The following is a 20,801-nucleotide window of genomic DNA, read 5'->3' on the forward strand; positions in this document are numbered from 1 at the left end:
AATCATTAAAGCTGTTTCTCTTCCAACTTATATTTTGGCAACAATTTACCTAAAAAAAATTAATCCCTCGTATTCTAATTTCTGTAATTCTTTGTGAAAATCTGCAACTGGGATTAATACGTCACTTAAAATTTCTATTGCTCAAAAATATAGAAATCTGGCACAGGTTTCTGTGTTTAGGTAGAGAGCGTTGGAAAAAAAGAGTTTTCCTTCTTACAACAGGAATTAACACATCATATCCTTAACTTGGAACAAGCATTAGCCTCGCGATTCTGCCTGTACTGGCATCCCACAGAAACACTGAAGTAGAGACGTAACATGGGGACCACGCAAAACTGGTCAGTGACATGTACTGCTCGACTGATGCTAGTGATGCCCTGCACCCAGGGCTGCGAGTCCGTTTGACTTCAGCGGAAACACGGCTGCCCACATCCTACTAATTAATAAAAGACACACTCTTGCCTTGGCTTTAATGATCATAATCTTCTGGTTTTCCACCTGTAGCAGCCTCTCCTCGGTCACCAAAACCTTCCACCACCCCACTCCCCACCCTAAGCTGCCCCCACTATTTGAAGGGTCCCCAGAACTCTGGCCTTCACCCGCTCCTCCTCCCCTGCACACACGTGTCCCAGACAACCATTCCACGAATGGTTCCAAACGTCCCCTTTTCTGTCTTTGACGTCCAAGTCTCTACAAGCCTCTCCTTCTCATCTTCTCCCTGGCGACCTCCACGGGGTGTGTCACAGACAAGCACCAGTCAGATTCAACAGATAGGACGTTCCTCCAGGGTTTCCTCCTCAGCGTAACCACTGTGATCTAGTCTCAGGCCAAAACCGTAGAAATTATTTCTTACTCTTTTTTCTCTCTCATTTTTTACATCAATCGAATCACCAAGCCCCCTAGATGTCTCCTGAAAAATACGTATCCTATCTCCGTCCCCACGGCCACCCCCATGGCTGGCCACAATTTTGACAACAGCTGCCCAGAATTCCTGGCACGCACTCTGCACCAGCTCCCTAGTTCACTCCACACACCGCAGCTATGGTGCTCTTTTAATTTTCTACAAAATGCAAATGTATCAAGCCATTCTCTTGAATGGCTTCTCCCTCTTCTTAGCATCAGGTGCAAACTATATCATGAGTCCTTTATGAGAGGCCACCTGCCTCCCTAATAGCTCATTCCCCAACCCCACCAAACCTACAGGACTTCCACCATCTAAATAGTATTTTTCAATTGTGTGTTACAACCCGTTAAAGATGTAAAATCGACTTGGTAGGACTCACCTAGTGTTTTCAAAAAAGTGAGTTACAGCATAATAATAGGAACATCAAAAGCAGCTCACATTTACATAGTGCTTTCTTTCTTTGTACCCGGAGGGGTTCTGAGCTGCCTGGGACACATGTACTCATTTTAGCTTCCACACAATGGGGTGAAGCAGGTAGCATTATAATCCATACTTCACAAGGGAGAAGAGAAAAGCACAAAGAGGTTCATTAACTTGCTCCGAGCACAAGGCTGCTGAGTGTACGGCGGGACTTGGACCCAGGTGACCTCACCGCAGAGCCCACTCGACTCGGCCGCCTCTCAGAAAGGACATCAGAGCGTGGCACGTGGAGGAGGGGCAAGCAGCACGCTGTGCAGTGTTCGCTTCAGGGACCTGTGTGGGTAGGTCTGCCGGCTTGCAAGGCAACATGTGTTCCCTACTGAGGACCACTATCCAGAGTCTGAGTCCCACTCGTGCAAAATACTCCATTCCCCCCAAAAGCCCCTTGAAAAAGAGAAAACATCTTTTGGATCTCTGTTCTAATGTCTTCTTCTGGAGGGAGGTGACTCTGATGCCTAGTGTGGGCCGCGTGCACCTGCTCTAAGTTCTCCAGCCCCTCCAAAGGGCCACTGGGGTGGGGCCTGTCTTCTCGCAGTGATACCCAAATCCCTGGCCCCTGGTACAGTGCCCAGCAGACAGCAGGCCCCCGGCAAACACGGTGAATGTATACATTAATGGTTTTACCTCAAAATTACTAAGAAATTCTACACATTCCATAACCAGCCTTGGGAAAACTCCACTCGCTTCACCATTAGAAACTGTTTTTGCCAGGTGAGTAGTACCATGCTCAGAAGTCACTGCCCTGCCCACTTATTCTTTGCACAAGGCATGTGGATGCCTGTTTTTCTGTGCCTGCCTCAGAGTCCATGCAGTTCCAGCGGGCGGGGTGAGACAGGAGTGGATACGGTTGGAAATGAAGCCGTTCCCTGGAGCAGTGATCCGGGCCAGGAGCCCACACCTGGCCCCCACCAGGAACATGGCCGTTCCTGCCAGAAGTACCCATCAAGGAAATGCAAAGCATCAGGCTACACTTCACAGGCTGCAGACTTCCTTGGCTCTAGAGCTGCGGCTCTCACCAGCCAATTTGCAAAGGAGCAGTGAAAGTTAATCTTTAATAGGATACTCATCATTAAGTACTGAAATATGATTGCCCATCAGGAGACTTACTGCTCGTTTGCAAATATACATACCTGAATGTTGAGATGCCGCAAGCCAAATTCGTTGGAGGGCAATCGCCCTTCCCCCAGTGTGGCTAGGACAACTCAGGTGTGTAGCAGACAACGTCCTGCATAAATGATCATCAACGCTTTGCCACTGTGCTCTAAGCATCTGGATGTTGCTATGATCTAGAAAGTTCATCCAGGGAAAATGTCCATCCTGTTGGAATACCTATCTTACAGTGGGTCCAAAGTTTACTTTCTTAAAACTTCCAGAATCAGCATGTACCATGATTCAATTAATGCTATCATTTCCTCGATTAAAAAAATGTTTTTAACACTATACTCTAAAAAGATAAAATAAAAAAGAAACCTGAAATTCTAGGAATTCTGAAGTAAACTTGGGATGCGTTCCTAATGACTAAAGCAGCTATAAAAGCAGGAATTAGATAAAAGATTATTTCCCTGCAAGCAGCAGTGGAAATTTGCTGAGGCCAGGTACAAGGATCCAGACAGACACAATGAGCAGAGACGCCAGAGAGGCAGGCAGCCCCGAGCCCCACTAGTCTTCCCAAGGCAGAGCCCTAAAGGCGGAGCCGCGGTCTCTGTGGCACACCCAGGGATCGGCAGGACTGCTGATCCCCGTGGCACTGACAGGGCATGGCTGAAAGCGACAGGAAGATAGGGAACATCAGAAGATTCACAGAGGAAATAAAGACCGCGAACACACATGGCTTCAGGACTATTTTAACAGTGGAAAAAGAAAGCACTGTAGTTGAGCAAAATCTGAGATAAAAGAAGGTACACAGTAAGGGGAAAAAGAGGTATAAAAACAGGAAAGGACTTAAAGCATTTATAGGACTATATGGCCATCTTGAAAGAAGAGAGCAGACATAAAGCTAACCTTTTTTTTTCTTGTTTTAAATCATCACCAGCATTCAGGGTAGTATATAGACAAATTTGAGGGTCAGGTGTGGGGGAAGGGACATGGCAATTAGTAATTTTTTCCTATTAACATATAATGTATTATTTGTTTCAGGGGTCCAGGTCTGTGATTCATCAGTCTTACACAACACCGAGCGCTCACCACAACACATACCCTTCCCAATGTCCATCACCCGGCCTCTCCATCCCTCCCACCCCCTCCACTCCAGCAACCCTCAGTTGGCAATCAGTAATTTTTAAATTAACAATAAAATTCCTGAGTCCTTAAGAATTATTTTGGGAGAGAAAGGACCCCAGACAGAGGATGCTAAGAAATCCAATAGGAACAAAACTGAAAAGTCTGGCTCAAAAGATACTAACTTCCACACGTCCCAGCTAGCAATGGGGAGCTCTAATTTTTCACAGCATACAATTGCATTGCTACTTCATGTGATTAATTGCTAGCCGTCTTGGCTCCCACACAGGTGTCAGGGAAGCACAACGCATTGGAAGAGGCTAAGAAGGTTCAGTTGGTCCAGCAGAGTGGGTAGGAACATGGCCTTAGGGGTGGACCAGTATTCAAACTCAGTGTGGCTCTCCCACTGGACCCCGTGTGACCTTGGCCATCAGTATCCCCTGAACTTTTGCATTCACTTTATCTTTAACAAGTGATTAAAAAGAGCACCTACCCTATAGGGTTATTAAGAAGATTAAATGGGTCATTGAAATAATGTTCTTAGTGGACTGTCCGCCAACATCACCACTCAACGAATGCTAAGTGCTTGCCACAGTACTGGTAAAAGTACAATCCATGAAGGATGCTTTCTCTCTTTAGGGAAGTCCTCATGACCAGCATGTTACCCAACGACATCAGAAACGGGTGCCAATAGGTGATAATAGATAATGAGCTAAGTTACTGGGAAAGTAGAACCAAGAAACCTTAATACAGAGAGTAGGGATATTATGCAGTTAGTTTGTGTCAGTTCAGTTCATTTCAAAGTCCCTGTTCCTTTGTTTGGACAGAGAATGTAAACTTGCTCTTTTATTCTCTTTTTTTTAAGGACTGAAATTGTTACATAAACCAGAAAGAGACAGTCTTTTTAACACAGAAGAGATGTAAGTTATAGTATTATATAATACATAAATATTAAATATGGTTATGAAGGAGCAACTAAGGAGGTGTGGTTGTCTCCAGCCCCAAGTTACGTCTCATTGCAGAATCAGGAATACCCCAGGCCTCAGGAGGCTGGGCCGCAGGTGCTCAGCTAAGTGACCCCTCCGGGTGGTGGGGAAAGGAGAAAATCCAGCGCGCCATCTGTGGCTGGTGGCACCTGGAGGGGACCAAGCTGTAAAGGGCTGTGGGTGTGGTCTTCAGAAGGGAGGGGGCATTTCAGCAGCTCATTCTCTGCTGCTCAGGAAGCTTGTGAAGAGGAAAACAAGGTTTCTGACTTTTAGGGACAGAATCTGACGCCATCTCTTGACCCGATGTTTTAAGGCTCAGGAAGCCATCACTAGGGCAATTTCAATGTTTACTCCTTGCTTGAACCTGTGACCCCTCCACGATACAACCCAAAGCCTGAAGGCTGGGGACTGCTTGCCATGAAGGATTTAATTTGGAAATTGTATCTTTTTTAAAAAGTCTGATGTAATGGAGAGTACTTAAATCATTTATGGCTACTAAGAGCAGGGAAAACGGTAACTTGAACAATAAACCAAAGGACATGATGTAGACCTATGGAGCGTGAAAAAGCCTGTTCTCTGGGGATTGTCCTGATCAGTCATAGACAGGCTTCGGAAGTGACATCATCTTCCAAAGATGGGAGCAAACACTAGCACTGCCCGGGTGGGATAGCTTGTCATAAATTGCAAAATTACTCCAGGTAGAAATGCCTCACCTACACTGTCACCACTTACTCTGGGCACTTGATTGATTTATTCATTCATTCAACAAACACATCTGAGTCTGGATTTCTGCAGCAGCAGATCCTGAGACAAGGATTCGGGCAGTGGTTTAATGTAATGATAGGGAAGTGCAGACATGATGGGGGTGAGGGGTGGAAAGGCAGCCCAAAAGGAGTGTTCTCAAGCCCGTTGCCACTGTGGCCAAGGGGAGCTCACTCCCACAGGCAAACTCTGGGAGCAGGGAAGGAGGGGCTGCACGGCCTCTCGCCCCGGGGGGTGCACAGGAATCTCTAGGGCTCCTAAGCTTCAGGTTCTGATGTTAGAAGGTCTGGGGTAGGGCCTAGGATTCTGCATGTCTGACAGGCTCCCAGGTCCTGCTGTGCTCCAGGTCTGAGGACCAACTTTCAGGACAAAGGGCATAGACTTAACACCTGACCGTTAGAACCCTCTGGGCCGCAGGGACGGGAGTACTTTTACAGTGACTTTCTGGAGTCCTTGGTTGCCAACTGCTCTGAGGACGTGTTACGGCGAGGCACTGGTTGCAGTCCCACATAGAGAACAGAGTTCCCTTCCACAGCCTGAGAGGTCTCAGGCACAGAGGCAGAGACTGGCCGCTGGAAGCTGGAGGATGAGCTGAAGGCATACGGGCGTCCAGACCTCTGTTACACTTACTGGGCCCTGACAACGCACCAGGCAGGGGCCAAGGTTAAGGATCCCTGCCACTGTCAACCCATTATTAAACCAAGTGTGATACATCATATGTTAGGCAGTGGTAAGTGCAGAGGAGAAAAAGTAATGCCAAAAAGTGGGATAGGAGGTGTCCTGGTGGGAGGGAAAGCTATTTGATGAGGCTGAAGTCACCCCCAAAAGCTGACACTCATGAACCTGTGGGTATCTGAGAACAGATGATTCCAGGTAGAGAGATGAGCAAAGACAAAGGCTCTAGTGGGCCTGGCAGGTGAGGGAGGAGAGGCCAATGCAGTCAGAGTGAAGTTCACGAAGGCAGGAGGAGAAGGAATGAGGTCAGAGGGGTGGGGGTAGGAGGCAAGTCCTGGGGGGGTCCCATAGGTGACTCAAGGGTTTTGACCTTTCCTCTGAATGACTTGGAAGGCTGCTGGGGGTTGAGCAGAGGAGGGAAATGACGTGACTTCCAGCTGCAGTGTTGAGAACACACTGCACGGAAGCAAGGGGGAAGCAGGAAGACTGGTTGGAGGATTACTGCCGAAATCCAGGAGATGGAGGATGGGGGTGCAGAAAAGTACCTGGGCTTTATAGAAATTATAAACCAAATGCAGCTTTGCTTTTGTACATCAATAAATTGGATGTGGAATGTAAGGAAAACATAAGAGTCAAGGATTACTTGAAGGTTTTGGACCTAACCAACTGAAAAAAGAACAGAGCTGCTATTATCTAAGAAGGGAAGAAATAAGGGCACCTGGATGGCTCAGGTCATGATCCCGGAGTCCTGGGACTGAGCCCCGCATCTGGCTCCCTACTCAGCAGGGAGTCTGCTTCTCCCTGTCTCTCCCCTTGCTCGTACACGCGCGCGCGCACACACACACACTCTCTCTCTCTCTCTCAAATAAATAAATAAAACCTTTTTTTTTTAAAAAAAAGGGAAGCAATATTCAGAATTGAGTTGGAAGCATGCTAAGTGTCGATATTCAAGTGAGCACACAAAGATGATGTGGGACTGACAAATCTAGAGTTCAAAGAAGATGCCCAGGCAACAAGAGATGTGAATTTGGGAGTCATCTGCCCATAGACTATATTTGGAATCCAGAGGCTCTTTCCTAAGAATATAAAAACTCTGTTACTGAAAAGGGGAGAAGAGAGGAGCACTAAGGACTGAGTTGGGGGTGGGGTTCCAATACTTGAAGGGCAGAGCACGGCACGGAGTTGGCGAAGGACATGGAACTGCCGCGGCCAGAAAGGAAGCAGAGAGCCCGGTGAGGGTGAGCTCGTGCCAAGTGCTATGAGCAGACCAAGGCAAGGTGAGGGTGCACAGGGAAGATTCCCCCACGAAGGGGTCCCTGGTGACCTCACAGAAACAGGCTGTGGAGCCCAGGGGGATGAGGCTTCACCAAAGGGGGTTTCAGAGACAACAGGAAAATGGAGACGACAAATAAACAACTTCATCAAAGCGTTTGTTAGGGTGCGTAGGAGAGAAAATAGGTAGTAGTTGAGAGGGCAAAGAGGTTAAGACAGAATTCCCTCTTAAGCTGAAGGAAGTAACAGGGCGTAGGACAAAGTGAATGATCCAATGCAGAAGGGAATCACTCCTGATGCTGGGGAGAGACAGGGCTGCTGGAGCCATGGGCCAGGATGGGCCAGAGAAGAGAGAACGGATCTAGGGGTCCTGGCCTTACCTTAAAGCTCATCCATCCTAAAAACAGATAAGTAGAAAGGTTAATGGGAGACACGGTCATTTCACTAGGATATGAAATTTAATCCAATTTTAGTCTTTTGTTTCTAAATTGGCTATTATTAAACAGGTCAGAAGAAAACCATCCAACATTCAATTATGTAAGAGGTCACTTCACCAGGGAATTCTTTAAAAGACTCTTTGAAAGAATCAAACATTTACCTTTATATAATAATTTGTGGCTTGATAAAAACATATTTAGGAATACCAGGTACTTGGATCCATTATATTTAATGTGAAAGATCCAGAACCTCTAATGGTAACAAATAAAAACATTCAGAAAGAATATTCCCCACATATGTTGTGGTAAATGTCATTAGCCGGCCTGTCTTCCCGTACATTTTTCAATGGTGTGATCGTATTTATTTACCCCGTGTTATTAGAGAGTGAATAGTCACTAGCCTTCAATTTTCACATCAATTGCAGAAAAAAGATTCCATTTTCTACACCGTCTGGAATTGAAATTGACTTAGCATCTCAGAACTGTCAAAAATTTCTTTTACGAAAAGGTTTGCTTTACAGAGACTATGAAGTAGGTGTCATCCTTGACACCGGCATTCTGTATTCGTGCCGCGGGTCTGTGGAAAGGCAGCGTACAGAGCGTCGGGAAAGGTCTTAGAAAGGCCTCGCCGTCATGCTCCATGCTCCTCCGGCTTCCTCGCAGTCAGCTTCCGAGCTGCAGATGTCAGGGGCTCTCTATTTAAAACTGCTAACAAGAAAAAGAATTCGAGAAGAATATATCAGCTACCCTCGAACTTGCCTTTGCTAACAGGTCAGTCTGACACTTATTTTCCTGTGTTAAAAACAGGAACTTCTGTTTCCATTGGAATTAGAAGCAGCATGAATTAAGTCCTCGGGATTTACACACTTGAAACTTATTCCGAGGGACCCTCCTCGTGTGTGTACTCACACAACGGGGCTGGTCTCTGTCCAGCTCACAAACCAGACACCAAGAAAATGACGCCAAATCTCTCCTTTCAAGTTCTCTTTTCTATTACAGAGTACTGTGCTTGTGTCTCATACAGACGGGCAGACTGTTTTATTAGCATACAATAGACTGATGTATGTCAACGGCACGCCCTAAACCTGCAGCGCTTGAGACTGAGTGCCCCTGAATGTCACCAGGTGAGACCGGTCACGTTCACCCACAGGGCAATCAGGCCTGAGCCATAAAAATCTACCAGCCCCGCTATTTCAACAAATAAACAGGGTGTGGGCGCCTCCTTCCCGGGACACAGGTGAGGGCTGTTGCCTGGCAGAGCTGGGCAGAGTCCCATCCTCACGGGCACACAACCCAGCTCGACAACGCCCTTTATGCAACGGTTCTCTGTCCCATCATCACATTTATTTTCAAGTACGATACAATTCCAACATTCTAAAGGAATAAAGCTCATGAGATAGAGTCCTGTCTGCAATTCTGAAGACATGAAGAGTGGAGAGGTGGTGAATTAAGGCTTCTTATAAGCAGAAGGCTTCCTCCTAAAGGAAGGATAGGCTGAGACCCACCCACACATTCAGAGAGCTGTGATTACAACACTTGTGGTCAGGCAGACTCTTTCCAGAAACACTGTCATAAAAGGGTCTGTGCTCTTAAATACCCATGGTCTCAGCAAACCTCAGAATTACTAATGCTGGAGCATCTCTACTTTTTTCCCAGGAAGGACTTGCTGGGTCAGCCACCCCCAAGCACACACATCTCTTCTCCTAACCCCCCTCTTTTGTCTAAACCCTGTAACCTATGAAGGGACTAAATTTTGCTCAAAAGTACCTTGCAAACTGGCCAATTTGGTTATCGACTGGTGGGTGATAGTCCCAACCCACAGGCCTCCCTGCCCTAGGACTACTTATCTGCCACCTGCCTGTGTCCTGGCCACCGTGTCACACAAACCAAACTGGTACGTTACATCGTCTCGAAAGCAGATTCTAACACTGGACTGGTGTGTGCTGATGATTTCTGAATACGCCAGCAGCTAGACTATGGTTTTCCACTATAAAAAGGGGCTAATAAAAATGATAGGAAAAACCACTTCTCTGCCTTTTCAAGCAGTAATTTAAACCCCCAAGCTCAAAATCAAGATGAAAAAGTTCCAAATTGATTAATATGGAAATTACCAAACCATCGAAACTGCTGATGTCGTAAACAAAATTCGTCAACAGCCACTAAGAATTCATTAAAAGTAAATTTATTGTTTGTTTTAAAAATCAACTGTGCAATATGTGCTTCTCGAGACCTTTCTGAATCTGGTTTGTTGTTCATTTCTTCTCAGGCTTCAGTTTGGCAAGGCTAAATGAGAAACACGGTACAGACACACAGTTAGTAAGTACAGGTAAGGGAAGCAACAATCATTCCTGTTTGTTACTCTCTCAAAGCCTAAAGAGTGTAATCCAAGCTACAACATTAAGTCTTAAAATCTGATCATGTTCACTGTGTTCTGAAAACTATCATATTCTAAAAGGGAAAAGAGAGCAGTGTATCTGATTTCAACCAAACAAGGTTTCAAACGAAATTACCGATTTCCTCTTACAGAACTAAATAAAACAATGCTGCAGGGACCCAGGTAATCATTTTAAATGTAATTGGAGGATTCAATTTTAATGGTAATATTGCAACATTACATTTGCTTTAGCTTTCCATGGCGATAGGTTCTCAGCTGTCACATGTGGACAAAAGCACAGAATGAACCTGTGATGTGCACAGTGATCACTTCTAAGAAGCCTTTGGTTTGAGAGTGGATACAATTCTACAACATTCAAAAGAGAACCATTCTAATCTCTTAGGCAAAGCAATATCAAATTGTACTTACTCCAGGGCTGGAAAAAAGGGCAACACATAATTTTTAACCCTTACTATCAGAGAATATTGTCCCAGTACAGGGATTTATTATTGTATCGATAATTTCAATTTGAAGATGGAAACCAGGCAAAAGCATGTTGCTGAATAATGCTGTTGCTTTCCTTCAAACACGAACACATTTGAAACATTAAATAACAGATCTCTCTCCTTCTAAAGGAAAGATTTAGTTCCTTCCCTCTTCAGTGACAACTGCATACAACGGCAGAATTCTAAAAAATATTTTATAGTATTACATTTGAACAGCCAAGCATCTGAGAATCAAATATAAACAAAGACTCAAAATTCCAGACCCTCCCTCTGTTCTGCACTTTGCACAAAGAATGATTACATTTATAAGTCATGTTTAGCTATTTAGTAAGCACACTGGTTTCTTAGCTACAAAGCCATTTTAAATTAAGGCAATAGGAGTTCCTTACGTGCAAAAGAAGACATAGCATATACAATGAGAAATTCATACACACATGAAACACTTTACATTTGTTGTTCGATTTCTTATGGATTTGAATTTGTGATTTAAAACTTGCATTAAGACAGCTTTTGTACTTCATATACTCCGTAATTTATAAGCAGAAGAGTGATTCATATGACTCAAAACATTCTTTCCTAGAGCTGTTTATCAATGATTAAATCATCTTTGTGACTACCATTCAATGTGTGAAATAGAAAACCATGTCGTCTGTATATACTAATAAATAAAAATAGGTATTTTTATTTATTTTATTTATTTATTTATCTAGGTGTATTTATGACACAAGGTGCCATGGTTTTCCTCTGGTGCCCTTTCAAAAACAGGGTCCATATATTTGGCCCTCTTCAGATTGAACCCAAAATCACAGACAAATCTATAGGGGTAGGAAGAGACTGTGTGTTTCCGGGGGAAGGGAGGGGGATGCTGTGAAGGGAGATGGTGGGGAGGAGAGCCCATGAGCCTGTTTTTAAAGGAAAACATATTATTACCTCCTCAAATGACTAAAGAGAAAATGCTCATATACCCAGAAAGCTAAGACTCCCAATATCTAATGTCCCTGACCCTTAGCTTTTTCTTTCTGTTATCTGAACCAAAACACAGAAACAAAATCGTAACAACACCTGCACAAACGCACATGCTCACACACAGACATGAGCATGTCCCTGCTTTGTGCTGCAGGCCTACATTGGGCAGCCGCACTCGGACCTCCTTACAAACTGTTCTAAGAAATGTATATGTACGCACACATTTTGATTAAGCTATACTGCTAAGTAAATCACATGCTATTCTCCGTAAGAGAATAAAAAGAAAGGAAGAGACTAATTTTAAATCGGACTATATTCCCCTACGTTATTAAAAAAAGAAAACGTAAAAGAATCAACCTGAGAGTGTATTAGTCTCAAACAGTGAGACTCAGTAAGTATGAGAGGTAGTTACAAAATGTTTTGAAAAATCCAACGACACTTTAAGAGTCTTCTCCAATACGAAGAACATAAAATAATGGTGTGAAGGTTTAAGAGCCAAGAGTCAATCAGACAAAAAGCTTATTTCATGTTTAATAAATTATTCTCAGATCATTTTCAAGGGGAAGTGTTTGGCAAGCTTCAACCATTTCCCAAAGGACTGAGGCAGTGGTCTGCAACCAGATGGAAGACAGCCATGACAGTTTCTTGTCTAGGAAACTAGACAAGATACTAAGACTCTGCTTAGGATAGATTTACATTCTTCACTTGGTGGCGTGTTGTTCTCCTAGGAGAAGGGGCTCTGTTTTGTGGAACTCATACACTTCCATGGTGTAAGTTCTTCCAACATGGCTCATATTCAACCAGTAGCATTCTTAAAGGCAGAGCTGCAAGAGCTGTGTTTGTGCACCCACGTAAAGTGTTAGCACCGTGCCAATGCAAGAGGGGAAATAACCTCAAAAGCAGAGATCGTGGTAAAATGTGATAAAATAATTAGTTTTCAAAAACACTCAGGCCTTTGAAATTACAATTGCAATTATTACAAAGCTGGCTTTCACTACAGGGTGCAGTTATAATCTATAGAATTTGGTCTAGAGAAAACATCATATAGTATTTTACAGAACTTTGAGCAACAAGGTGGTTGTTGGGTTACAATTCAGGATCCCTCTGAAACATACATGTCCCCCACACTGTCCACACCTCTGGCCCCCGAAAGGAAAAGGGAGAACTCTACCATAAAGCCTCTGGAGTTGTAAATTACAGAAAAAAACAACTTATAATGAAAATAATTTATAACATACTTTATAAAGACACACCAGAAATTTGCTTATTTTTTTATTCCATGAGAAGAACAGAGCACTCTGTCAGATAAATGTTGGCTGATGAAGGAGGAACACTAACAGGCCACTGGCTTTCAGTGAGACTTCAGGAGGGCACCTGGAAACAACACCACACTGCTTGTTGAATACGTAAGTCTTAGGAAGGTATCCTCCCATCTCGTAATCTCTAACTTAAAGAAGACAGCATACACAGTCCTTAACTTTTCACTGATGGCCAAGGGCCTTACGTCGTGTGTTATGCAGGTGCCAGCTTGCACAGACAGAAAGAAAAGCCCACTGGCTAACACAGAAACTGAAATAAAGTGGCCATGAGAGCGATTTCATCCCTTAGGTGTTCTTGGACACGGCATATAATGAAGAAAGATGATCTGGCTGAAAAAGCATTCAGGAGTACTACACAAACAAGACAAACTCTAATGTCAAACTATGAAAATCCCAGTGCTCTGAAGCATCAGAGATGGAAATCCCACCGCAGTTCAATGAAAGGTAACACCGCTGATAGACCAGGCTTTGTGTTATCTGGGTCTCTAGTTTACTTCTTGCATGGACTCCACAGAGTCAGACACGTACAGAGCACAGCTGTTGTGTTGTGTGGCCTGCAGGCTGGGCCCCGAGCCCTCAACTCTGCAGGCCTGACGTATCTTTAACTCCCTGAGTTATTGAGGTCAACCTCAGGATCATAAATCAAGAAATTCCATGAAAATAAAAACTCCCGTTCACATTTTGCAATTAAAAAAAAGTTAAAAGGAAGGGATTGCTAACACAGGGTAACTACTTTCTGAAGAGTCAAGTGGCTATGCTGTATGTTTTCAATTTGAAACCATCATCTTGATATGTTTAGGGGTTTAATTTAGGGAACAATCGAGCAATCTTTATATTTAACATTAAATGCCTGAATATTACAAATCACCTTAGATGAACATTTATGGGAGAGTTTCAGTGCAACTTCTGAACAACTTGTCACTTTTACTGTGGAGCAATGATTTGTAAAAAACGATATGCTAAGTAATCCCAGAGTATAATTTAAAGACACAAAAACAACTGTCAGGAAACAGCCAGAGACTACATTTAATGAAATCTTTACAGACTGAAGTAATAAGTATTAAATTAATCAACACAGCTTAATTGAAGCTCTATTTGTAACATTTTTTATTAGACTTGTTATTAATGAACCTTTAAATGCTACTACTAACTTGAGCTCTATGTTAAATTTAAATAATGAACCATTGTTCACACACACAAAAGAACAAACACTGCTTTAATAGCCCTTTGTCTCCATGGGGCTTTTACTCTTATGCATAGCTAACATGAAGATTTGTCCTTCCCTTCCTCTCACAGTTAGGTTATTTACGGGGCTGGCAAGATAGCATCTTTAAGGCTGCCACAATCGTCTCAAATAACTAAAGTGAAACCCTTGAGAAATTACAAGTACAACAGCACAGACTGAAAATGAGAAAACATTTTGGCTGACCTCAAAGATAGCGTTTTCAAGTCTGTGCTTGTAGAATTCTACGTTAACCTCACACTCACGTGTGTCTACGGATGATCTGCTCTGGGTTGGTAAAGACTTACCTGAACATGTCTCCCAAGCCCTTCAGCATTCCCTTCTTGGCTTTCATTTTGTCTTTCTCCTTGTCTCGGTCTTTCTTCTTCTCTTTGCCAGCTTTATCCTTTCTCCTATCCATCTTATCGCCTTTCTCTTGGTTTCCATTCATGTGCCTCTCCAGAGAATGTGAAGGCTGATCACTGGCTGTGGATACAGACTCTCTCCCTGATCTTGAACTTTCTTCTGTGTCTTCTTCCACTTGGAAGGGAAACAAACAAACAAACATAAATGGATAAGGAATACAGAGAACCGAAAGAACAAAGTAAAGGAGGCTAAAATATATGTGTGGATTTTGCTTTCCCGCATTTTCTACTATTGTTTGGTCCTGCTAGCAACATGGATTGCAATGCTATTTACTTTTTTTTTAAGTTTTTATTTATTTAAGTAATCTCTACATCCAACGTGGGGCTTGAATTCATGACCCTGAGATCAAGAGTCACATGCTTTTCTGACAGAGCCAGGCAGGATATTGACTTTCGAGGAGAATTAGAATTGAACGTGTGATGTGGATGACTACTAAGCACGTGGGTATTCCTATGTGAGGATCACGTGTCAACGGTAGAGAGAAGCAGCCTCCTGGCCCGATGTCGATTCACTCACTAGGGGTAACATCCTCCTTGATACAGCCATGCACTGCTGGTGGGACCAGTAGGCCCTTATCACACAGCACAGACCTGCAGAGAAAACAAGCAGGCCCTCCTCAGCGCTTCCTTTCCTCGTGGGTAAGGACAATGTAGATCTACCCCAGCCCCTCATTAACTTGTGCGACTACACCATTCACTAGTAAGCACAGCAACACCAGCACAAGGACCTCTTTCTACATATGTCCATTTGTGATTTCTACACACAGAGGACTGGAACTTTATAGTCTCTGTAACTTTCCCTCATACTGTCATTACAAAAGGCCAACATCATAAGCAAATGCGACTGTCTCTTCTAATCCGAAATAACTCTGCACGTTCATCTACATAATGACAAGGAAACAAGGATGGATAAAACCATGAAAATATGTAAATCAATGACCTCACACTCCCCTGAAGTTTGCAGATAAAAGATCTACTTAGTGATAACAATATTCTATTCTTTTTTTTTATTTTTTTAATTTTTTAAATGTTTTTTTATTATATTATGTTAGTCACCATACAGTACATCCCCGGTTTCTGATATAAAGCTTGATGATTCATTAGTTGCGTATAACACCCAGTGCACCCTGCAATACGTGCCCTCCTTACTACCCATCACCAGTCTATCCCATTCCCCCACCCCCCTCCCCTCTGAAGCCCTCAGTTTGTTTCTCAGAGTCCATAGTCTCTCATGCTTCATTCCCCCTTCTGATTACCCCCCTTTCTTTANGTTCAATTTTTAACTTTTTAAGGGACCTCCACACTGTTTTCCAGAGTGGCTGTACCAACTTGCATTCCCACCAACAATGTAGGAGGGATCCCCTTTCTCCACATCCTCTCCAACAATTGTTGTTTCTTGCCTTGTCTATCTTTGCCATTCTAACTGGCGTAAGGTGGTATCTCAGTGTGGTTTTGATTTGAATTTCCCTGATGGCTAATGATTTTGAACATTTTTTCATGTGTCTGTTAGCCATTTGTATGTCTTCATTGGAAAAGTGTCTGTTCATATCTTCTGCCCATTTTATGATTTGTTTATTTGTTTCTCGTGTATTGAGTTTGAGAAGTTCTTTGTAGATCTTGGATACCAGTCCTTTATCTGTGGTGTCCTTTGCAAATATATTCTCCCATTCCGTGGGCTGTCTCTTAGTTTTTTTGACTGTTTCCTTGGCTGTGCAGAAGCTTTTTATCTTGATAAAGTCCCATAAGTTCATTTTATCTTTTGTTTCTCTTGCCTTTGGAGATGTGTCATGAAAAAGGTTGCTTTGGCCGATGTCATAGAGGTTGCTGCCTATGTTCTCCTCTAGGATTTTGATGGATTTCTGTCTCACGTTGAGGTCTTTCAACCATTTGGAGTTTATTTTGTGTATGGTGTGAGAGAGTGGTTAAGTTTCATTCTTTTGCATGTAGCTGTCCAATTTTCCCAGCACCATTTATTGAAGAGACTGTCTTTTTTCCACTGGATGTTTTTTCCTGCTTTATCAAAGATTAGTTGCCCAAAGAGCCGAGGGTCCATTTCTGGGTTCTCTATTCTGTTCCATTGGTCTGTGTGTCTGTTTTTGTGCCAGTACCATGCTGTCTTTGTGATCACAGCTTTGTAGTTCAGCTCGAAATCCGGCATTGTGATGCTCCCAGCTTTGTTTTTCCTTTTCAACAGATCCTTGGCGATTCGGGGCCTTTTCTGGTTCCATACAAATTTAAGGACTATTTGTTCCAGTTCTTTGAAAAATGTCCTCAGTATTTTGATCAGGATAGCACTGAAAGTGTAGATTGCTCTGGGTAGCATGGGCATTTTAACTATGTTAAATCTTCCGATCCATGAGCATGGAATATTTTTCCATCTTTTTGTGTCTTCTTCAAGGTCTTTCAAGAGTGATTTATAGTTTCTAGAATATAAATCCTTTACATCTCTGGTTAAGTTAATTCCAAGGTAACGTATGGTTTTTGGTGCTATTGTANATGGTTTGGTGCTATTGTAAATGGGATGGATTCCCTAATTTCTCTTTCTTTAGTCTCATTATTCGTGTATAGAAATGCAACTGATTTCTGGGCATTGATATTCTATTCTTTGACCCAACACTCAGCAAGCATATGGTCCAAGGGCACTTCAATACCCCAAACTTTTTGATTCGAAAGAATGACAAGTATCTAGGGTAGGTTTCCACCTACCAAAAGAATTTTAAGAATTTCTATATTAAGTAAGAAACAATAAATGTACATATTAACAGCCACTCTCATAAATCTTTTCTGAGATTGGGTGCCCAAGATTTTCTTCCAAATAGAATAAGAATTATCAGGGCTTCAGATTATCCCTTGACTGCTGAGGTCATTTTATTCTCCTGCATCAACAAATAAAGCATGAATCAATGTTTTTGAGCTTCTTCTAACAAAGAACCAAATAGAACAGTTAAGCCTTTTCCCAACATTTCACAAAGAACTGACCTCTAAGTCAAGCTAATATATCTTCAGGTGAAATTCAGTCTTGCCTCTCCACCACCGAGGGACACTTGAGTTAGTAACACACAATATCAAAGTATAATAAGACCAGTTAAAACAATCTCAGTATCTTAGTGTTCTGCTATTAAACCCTCACGAATCTGAGAAAAAGATTATCAGTAATGGCATGACCACTTTAAAGTAATACAGTTCAAAAAAAAAAAAAAAGCACCTACTTAGCATAATACCAAAATAAAGTGTACAATTCCGTTTGTTGACACATTTGGTTAAAAACATGAGCCAACATATTTCTCAGGCCAGCAGGTCATGCCTTCATACAGCTCAAGAATAAAAGCATCACCATGTCTAAATCAGGAAGGTACTTCAGGGGTCACTTAGACCGACATCTTCCATTTCTCACTGAGGAAACAGAAAGGTTTGGGGCCAGCATACTCCCAGTCTAGGGCTCTTTCTAGTATTATGTCCCATCCAGTTGTACTTCAGCAAGACCTTCACGCATTTCTTTCATCAACTCTGTTTGTGATTGCTCAATTCCATGCTTCACACAACACACATCGAGGTAATCTATCACCTAGTCACCACACAATTTGCCCAGAAGATAATTTCAGCAGTCAGCATTGTATTTCAGAAACCTACTGTCAATCCTACGTATTCATTTAATGCCGTGACTTGTGGCTCATATATTGATGAAATCGTTCAAGAAGCTAGAGCAAATGTACACAAAACTCTAGGAATGGCTAGCAACACAGAGATGACTTTAGAAAGGTCTGCCTGCCTCTGCACTGGGTTATCTAATGGTGAACCACTCCTGCTCCAAAGGACATGGTAGATTTTTAAAAATTTGCTTTTTTTCTTCTCGGTTAGTTAACATACAAATAGGAATGATACAGATTTGATAAAGAAAGCCTGCTACAACTTGCAGATGGGCTTTGCTAGTGAAAATCACTAGCCTTACAAATAAACGCTGAGTTAAGGCTATATGTTTTGTGGTCTACGCAGAGCAGTGAAAGAGTATCCTGGTCAACTAGCCCAAAGACATGCTAATTATATGTAGCCTTTTCACACGTGAGTCATGTGAGAATACAAATACAGCTTTTGCAGGGCTGAAGCACCTTGCCTGACACCCGTAAACACGGCTATGCTCCACCTGATTGCAAACTGCTGTTTCAGCCCTTTGGGAAACAGGTGTGGCCTCATCGTTAAGATCACCATCCAAATCATTATAAAGCAATTCTCAGAAGTTCTCGGGAACTACAAAACCTGGGTCTATTGGTATGCTCAAGATAGATAAATGGATGCTAGTGAATTTTCTAAAATTCCCAACATGCAAACCTCCTTTTACCTATACTTCCATAACTCTTGGTACAAACTTTAATTACTGCATTCCCCTTAAGAAATGATTACATGTCTGCCTCCCATTCTCTAAATTTCTAAAATGAGGACTGCCAGGCAGACGCAGACAGCAGATGAAAGACTACCGGTAAACCTGACTCATGACTTTATCCCAACCAACCAAATTCTTCTCCAGTCTCTGGGTATCACTGTTCCTCGAGTTTCAGAACAGTATCTACTGTCCTCTAATCGAGCCTGACAAAACTAGCCACACCCCAACTACAACAACATCAGGAAGGCTCACTGTACTTAGTTTTGCTCTAATCAGTTTCTGGTATCTTTTTATGCGATTATTGTTAGTGCTATACGTGTTGTCTAATGGATTTTAGAACCCTCTACAATATCTGAAGCTATAAACAAAAAAATGAGCTCAATAAATGTAAATGACTTAGTCTTCCATAGCAACCATTATCATAAATCATGAATGGAAGTATCAGTAGCAGTTCTGCTAGTTTTATGCCTAATAGTTTTGGCAGAAGTACAAGGGGCATATGTCTGCTCCTGGCTCGGTAACAGAATAAAGGCAGTGCCTTCACAACTGACTATATGCTGAAGTCAGATTTGTTGCCAATTCTTTTCATATTCACAATAATTTTCTGGTGTATGTAATACAGCTTACTTCCTAAATTGGGTGAAACAGAGAAAATTAGTATTAAATTATTTATTAACTTCGGGTTTTGTAACCTCATTTTATAGAATCAAAAATCCTAGCTCCGTTTCCTGCCCCAAGCAAGTGGACCGTTTTAAAATGATACTTGCACATCTGAGAATTCTTTATGCTTATTCGGAACGTTCTAATTTAGATAATACATTATCACAGAAACTCTTCTGGGGGTGTACTGATTTAACTAATCCCTTTGAATGCCAACTAATTAAAAATATTTAGCAATGTGTGGCTTCATACGTACAAACATAAGATGTTCTTTTAGAGTATCATAGTATATATAGTTTGAACTCTAAGATTATTTGATAGAAAAAAATAAGAATCTCTCACTTGACCCTGTCCCTATGCAGAATTATGGTGGTTATCAGAACCTTAAATAAATTGGCTACACAGGTATAATTGTTTTAAATATGTATAGTCAAGATCACTGATAATACTGGTGAATTATTTTTGAAAGTTTTACAACCAGTCTTTGTACATTTAATGCCACCTTTATAACAAGGTACATAAAATACTTTTATTCCTCAAACTTAAAGAAAATACAAAAAAAATCATATAAACAATTTTTCAAGTAAGCAAAGTACTGGAAACATCTTAGCAGTAAATGGCTTGATCGACTGTGTTCCTGCCATAAATTACAATGCAAGAACTAATCATAAACTTACATTTAGGTTGATCTATTTAAATGCTATGTTTTACATTTTTTTCTCTTTAATTTTGCTCATCTTTACAGATTATTTGATTTCCTTTTGCAGATCATCTACACAAAGAAAGATGATTACCTCCTTCCAAACAAAAAGAAATTTCTATTTTTGACTAACACTTCTGCCTATTTTAACCTGCTCTATGCACTGAACTTTCCCACACGATTACCTAGGAAGGCAGATACTTTTAAGTTTCTCTTTCGGAAGGCTTAAAGTTTAGCTGCTCATTTCTCTTTAATGCAGCACCGTCATTCTGCAATTAAAACATACCTAATTACCATGTTTTCAACAGATGCAAATGCAGCTCAATTAAAATTCTAGTCCATGTTACAAATTAAGCTACTTAATTCTGCAAGGTATCATGTTAGGACTGGGTCACCAAGAAGTTCGGAAAAGATTGGGCACCTATATGTTAATGATTTGGAGGAAATGACGTTAGGTTTCAATTGAAACTCAAAGTTCTGCCATAAATAAATACTTCTATCTAGTTATCACAAACATT

At 42.0% G+C, this 20,801-nt stretch overlaps 1 protein-coding gene across 12 annotated transcripts in view; it reads right to left on the reverse strand.

Annotated features, from left to right (window-relative positions):
* PARD3 (par-3 family cell polarity regulator) overlaps window positions 1-20,801 on the reverse strand; it is a 656,403-nt gene that overhangs the window by 189,520 nt on the left and 446,082 nt on the right. For all 12 annotated transcript variants that reach the window (XM_034644391.1, XM_034644386.1, XM_034644392.1 and 9 more), the window contains one exon: window positions 14,429-14,660. In XM_034644391.1, coding sequence (XP_034500282.1) covers window positions 14,429-14,660 — 232 coding nt within the window. The remainder of the gene's footprint in view (window positions 1-14,428; window positions 14,661-20,801) is intronic.

The sequence above is a fragment of the Ailuropoda melanoleuca genome, chromosome 15 (assembly GCF_002007445.2).
Source record: "Ailuropoda melanoleuca isolate Jingjing chromosome 15, ASM200744v2, whole genome shotgun sequence".
Classification (NCBI taxonomy): domain Eukaryota; kingdom Metazoa; phylum Chordata; class Mammalia; order Carnivora; family Ursidae; genus Ailuropoda; species Ailuropoda melanoleuca.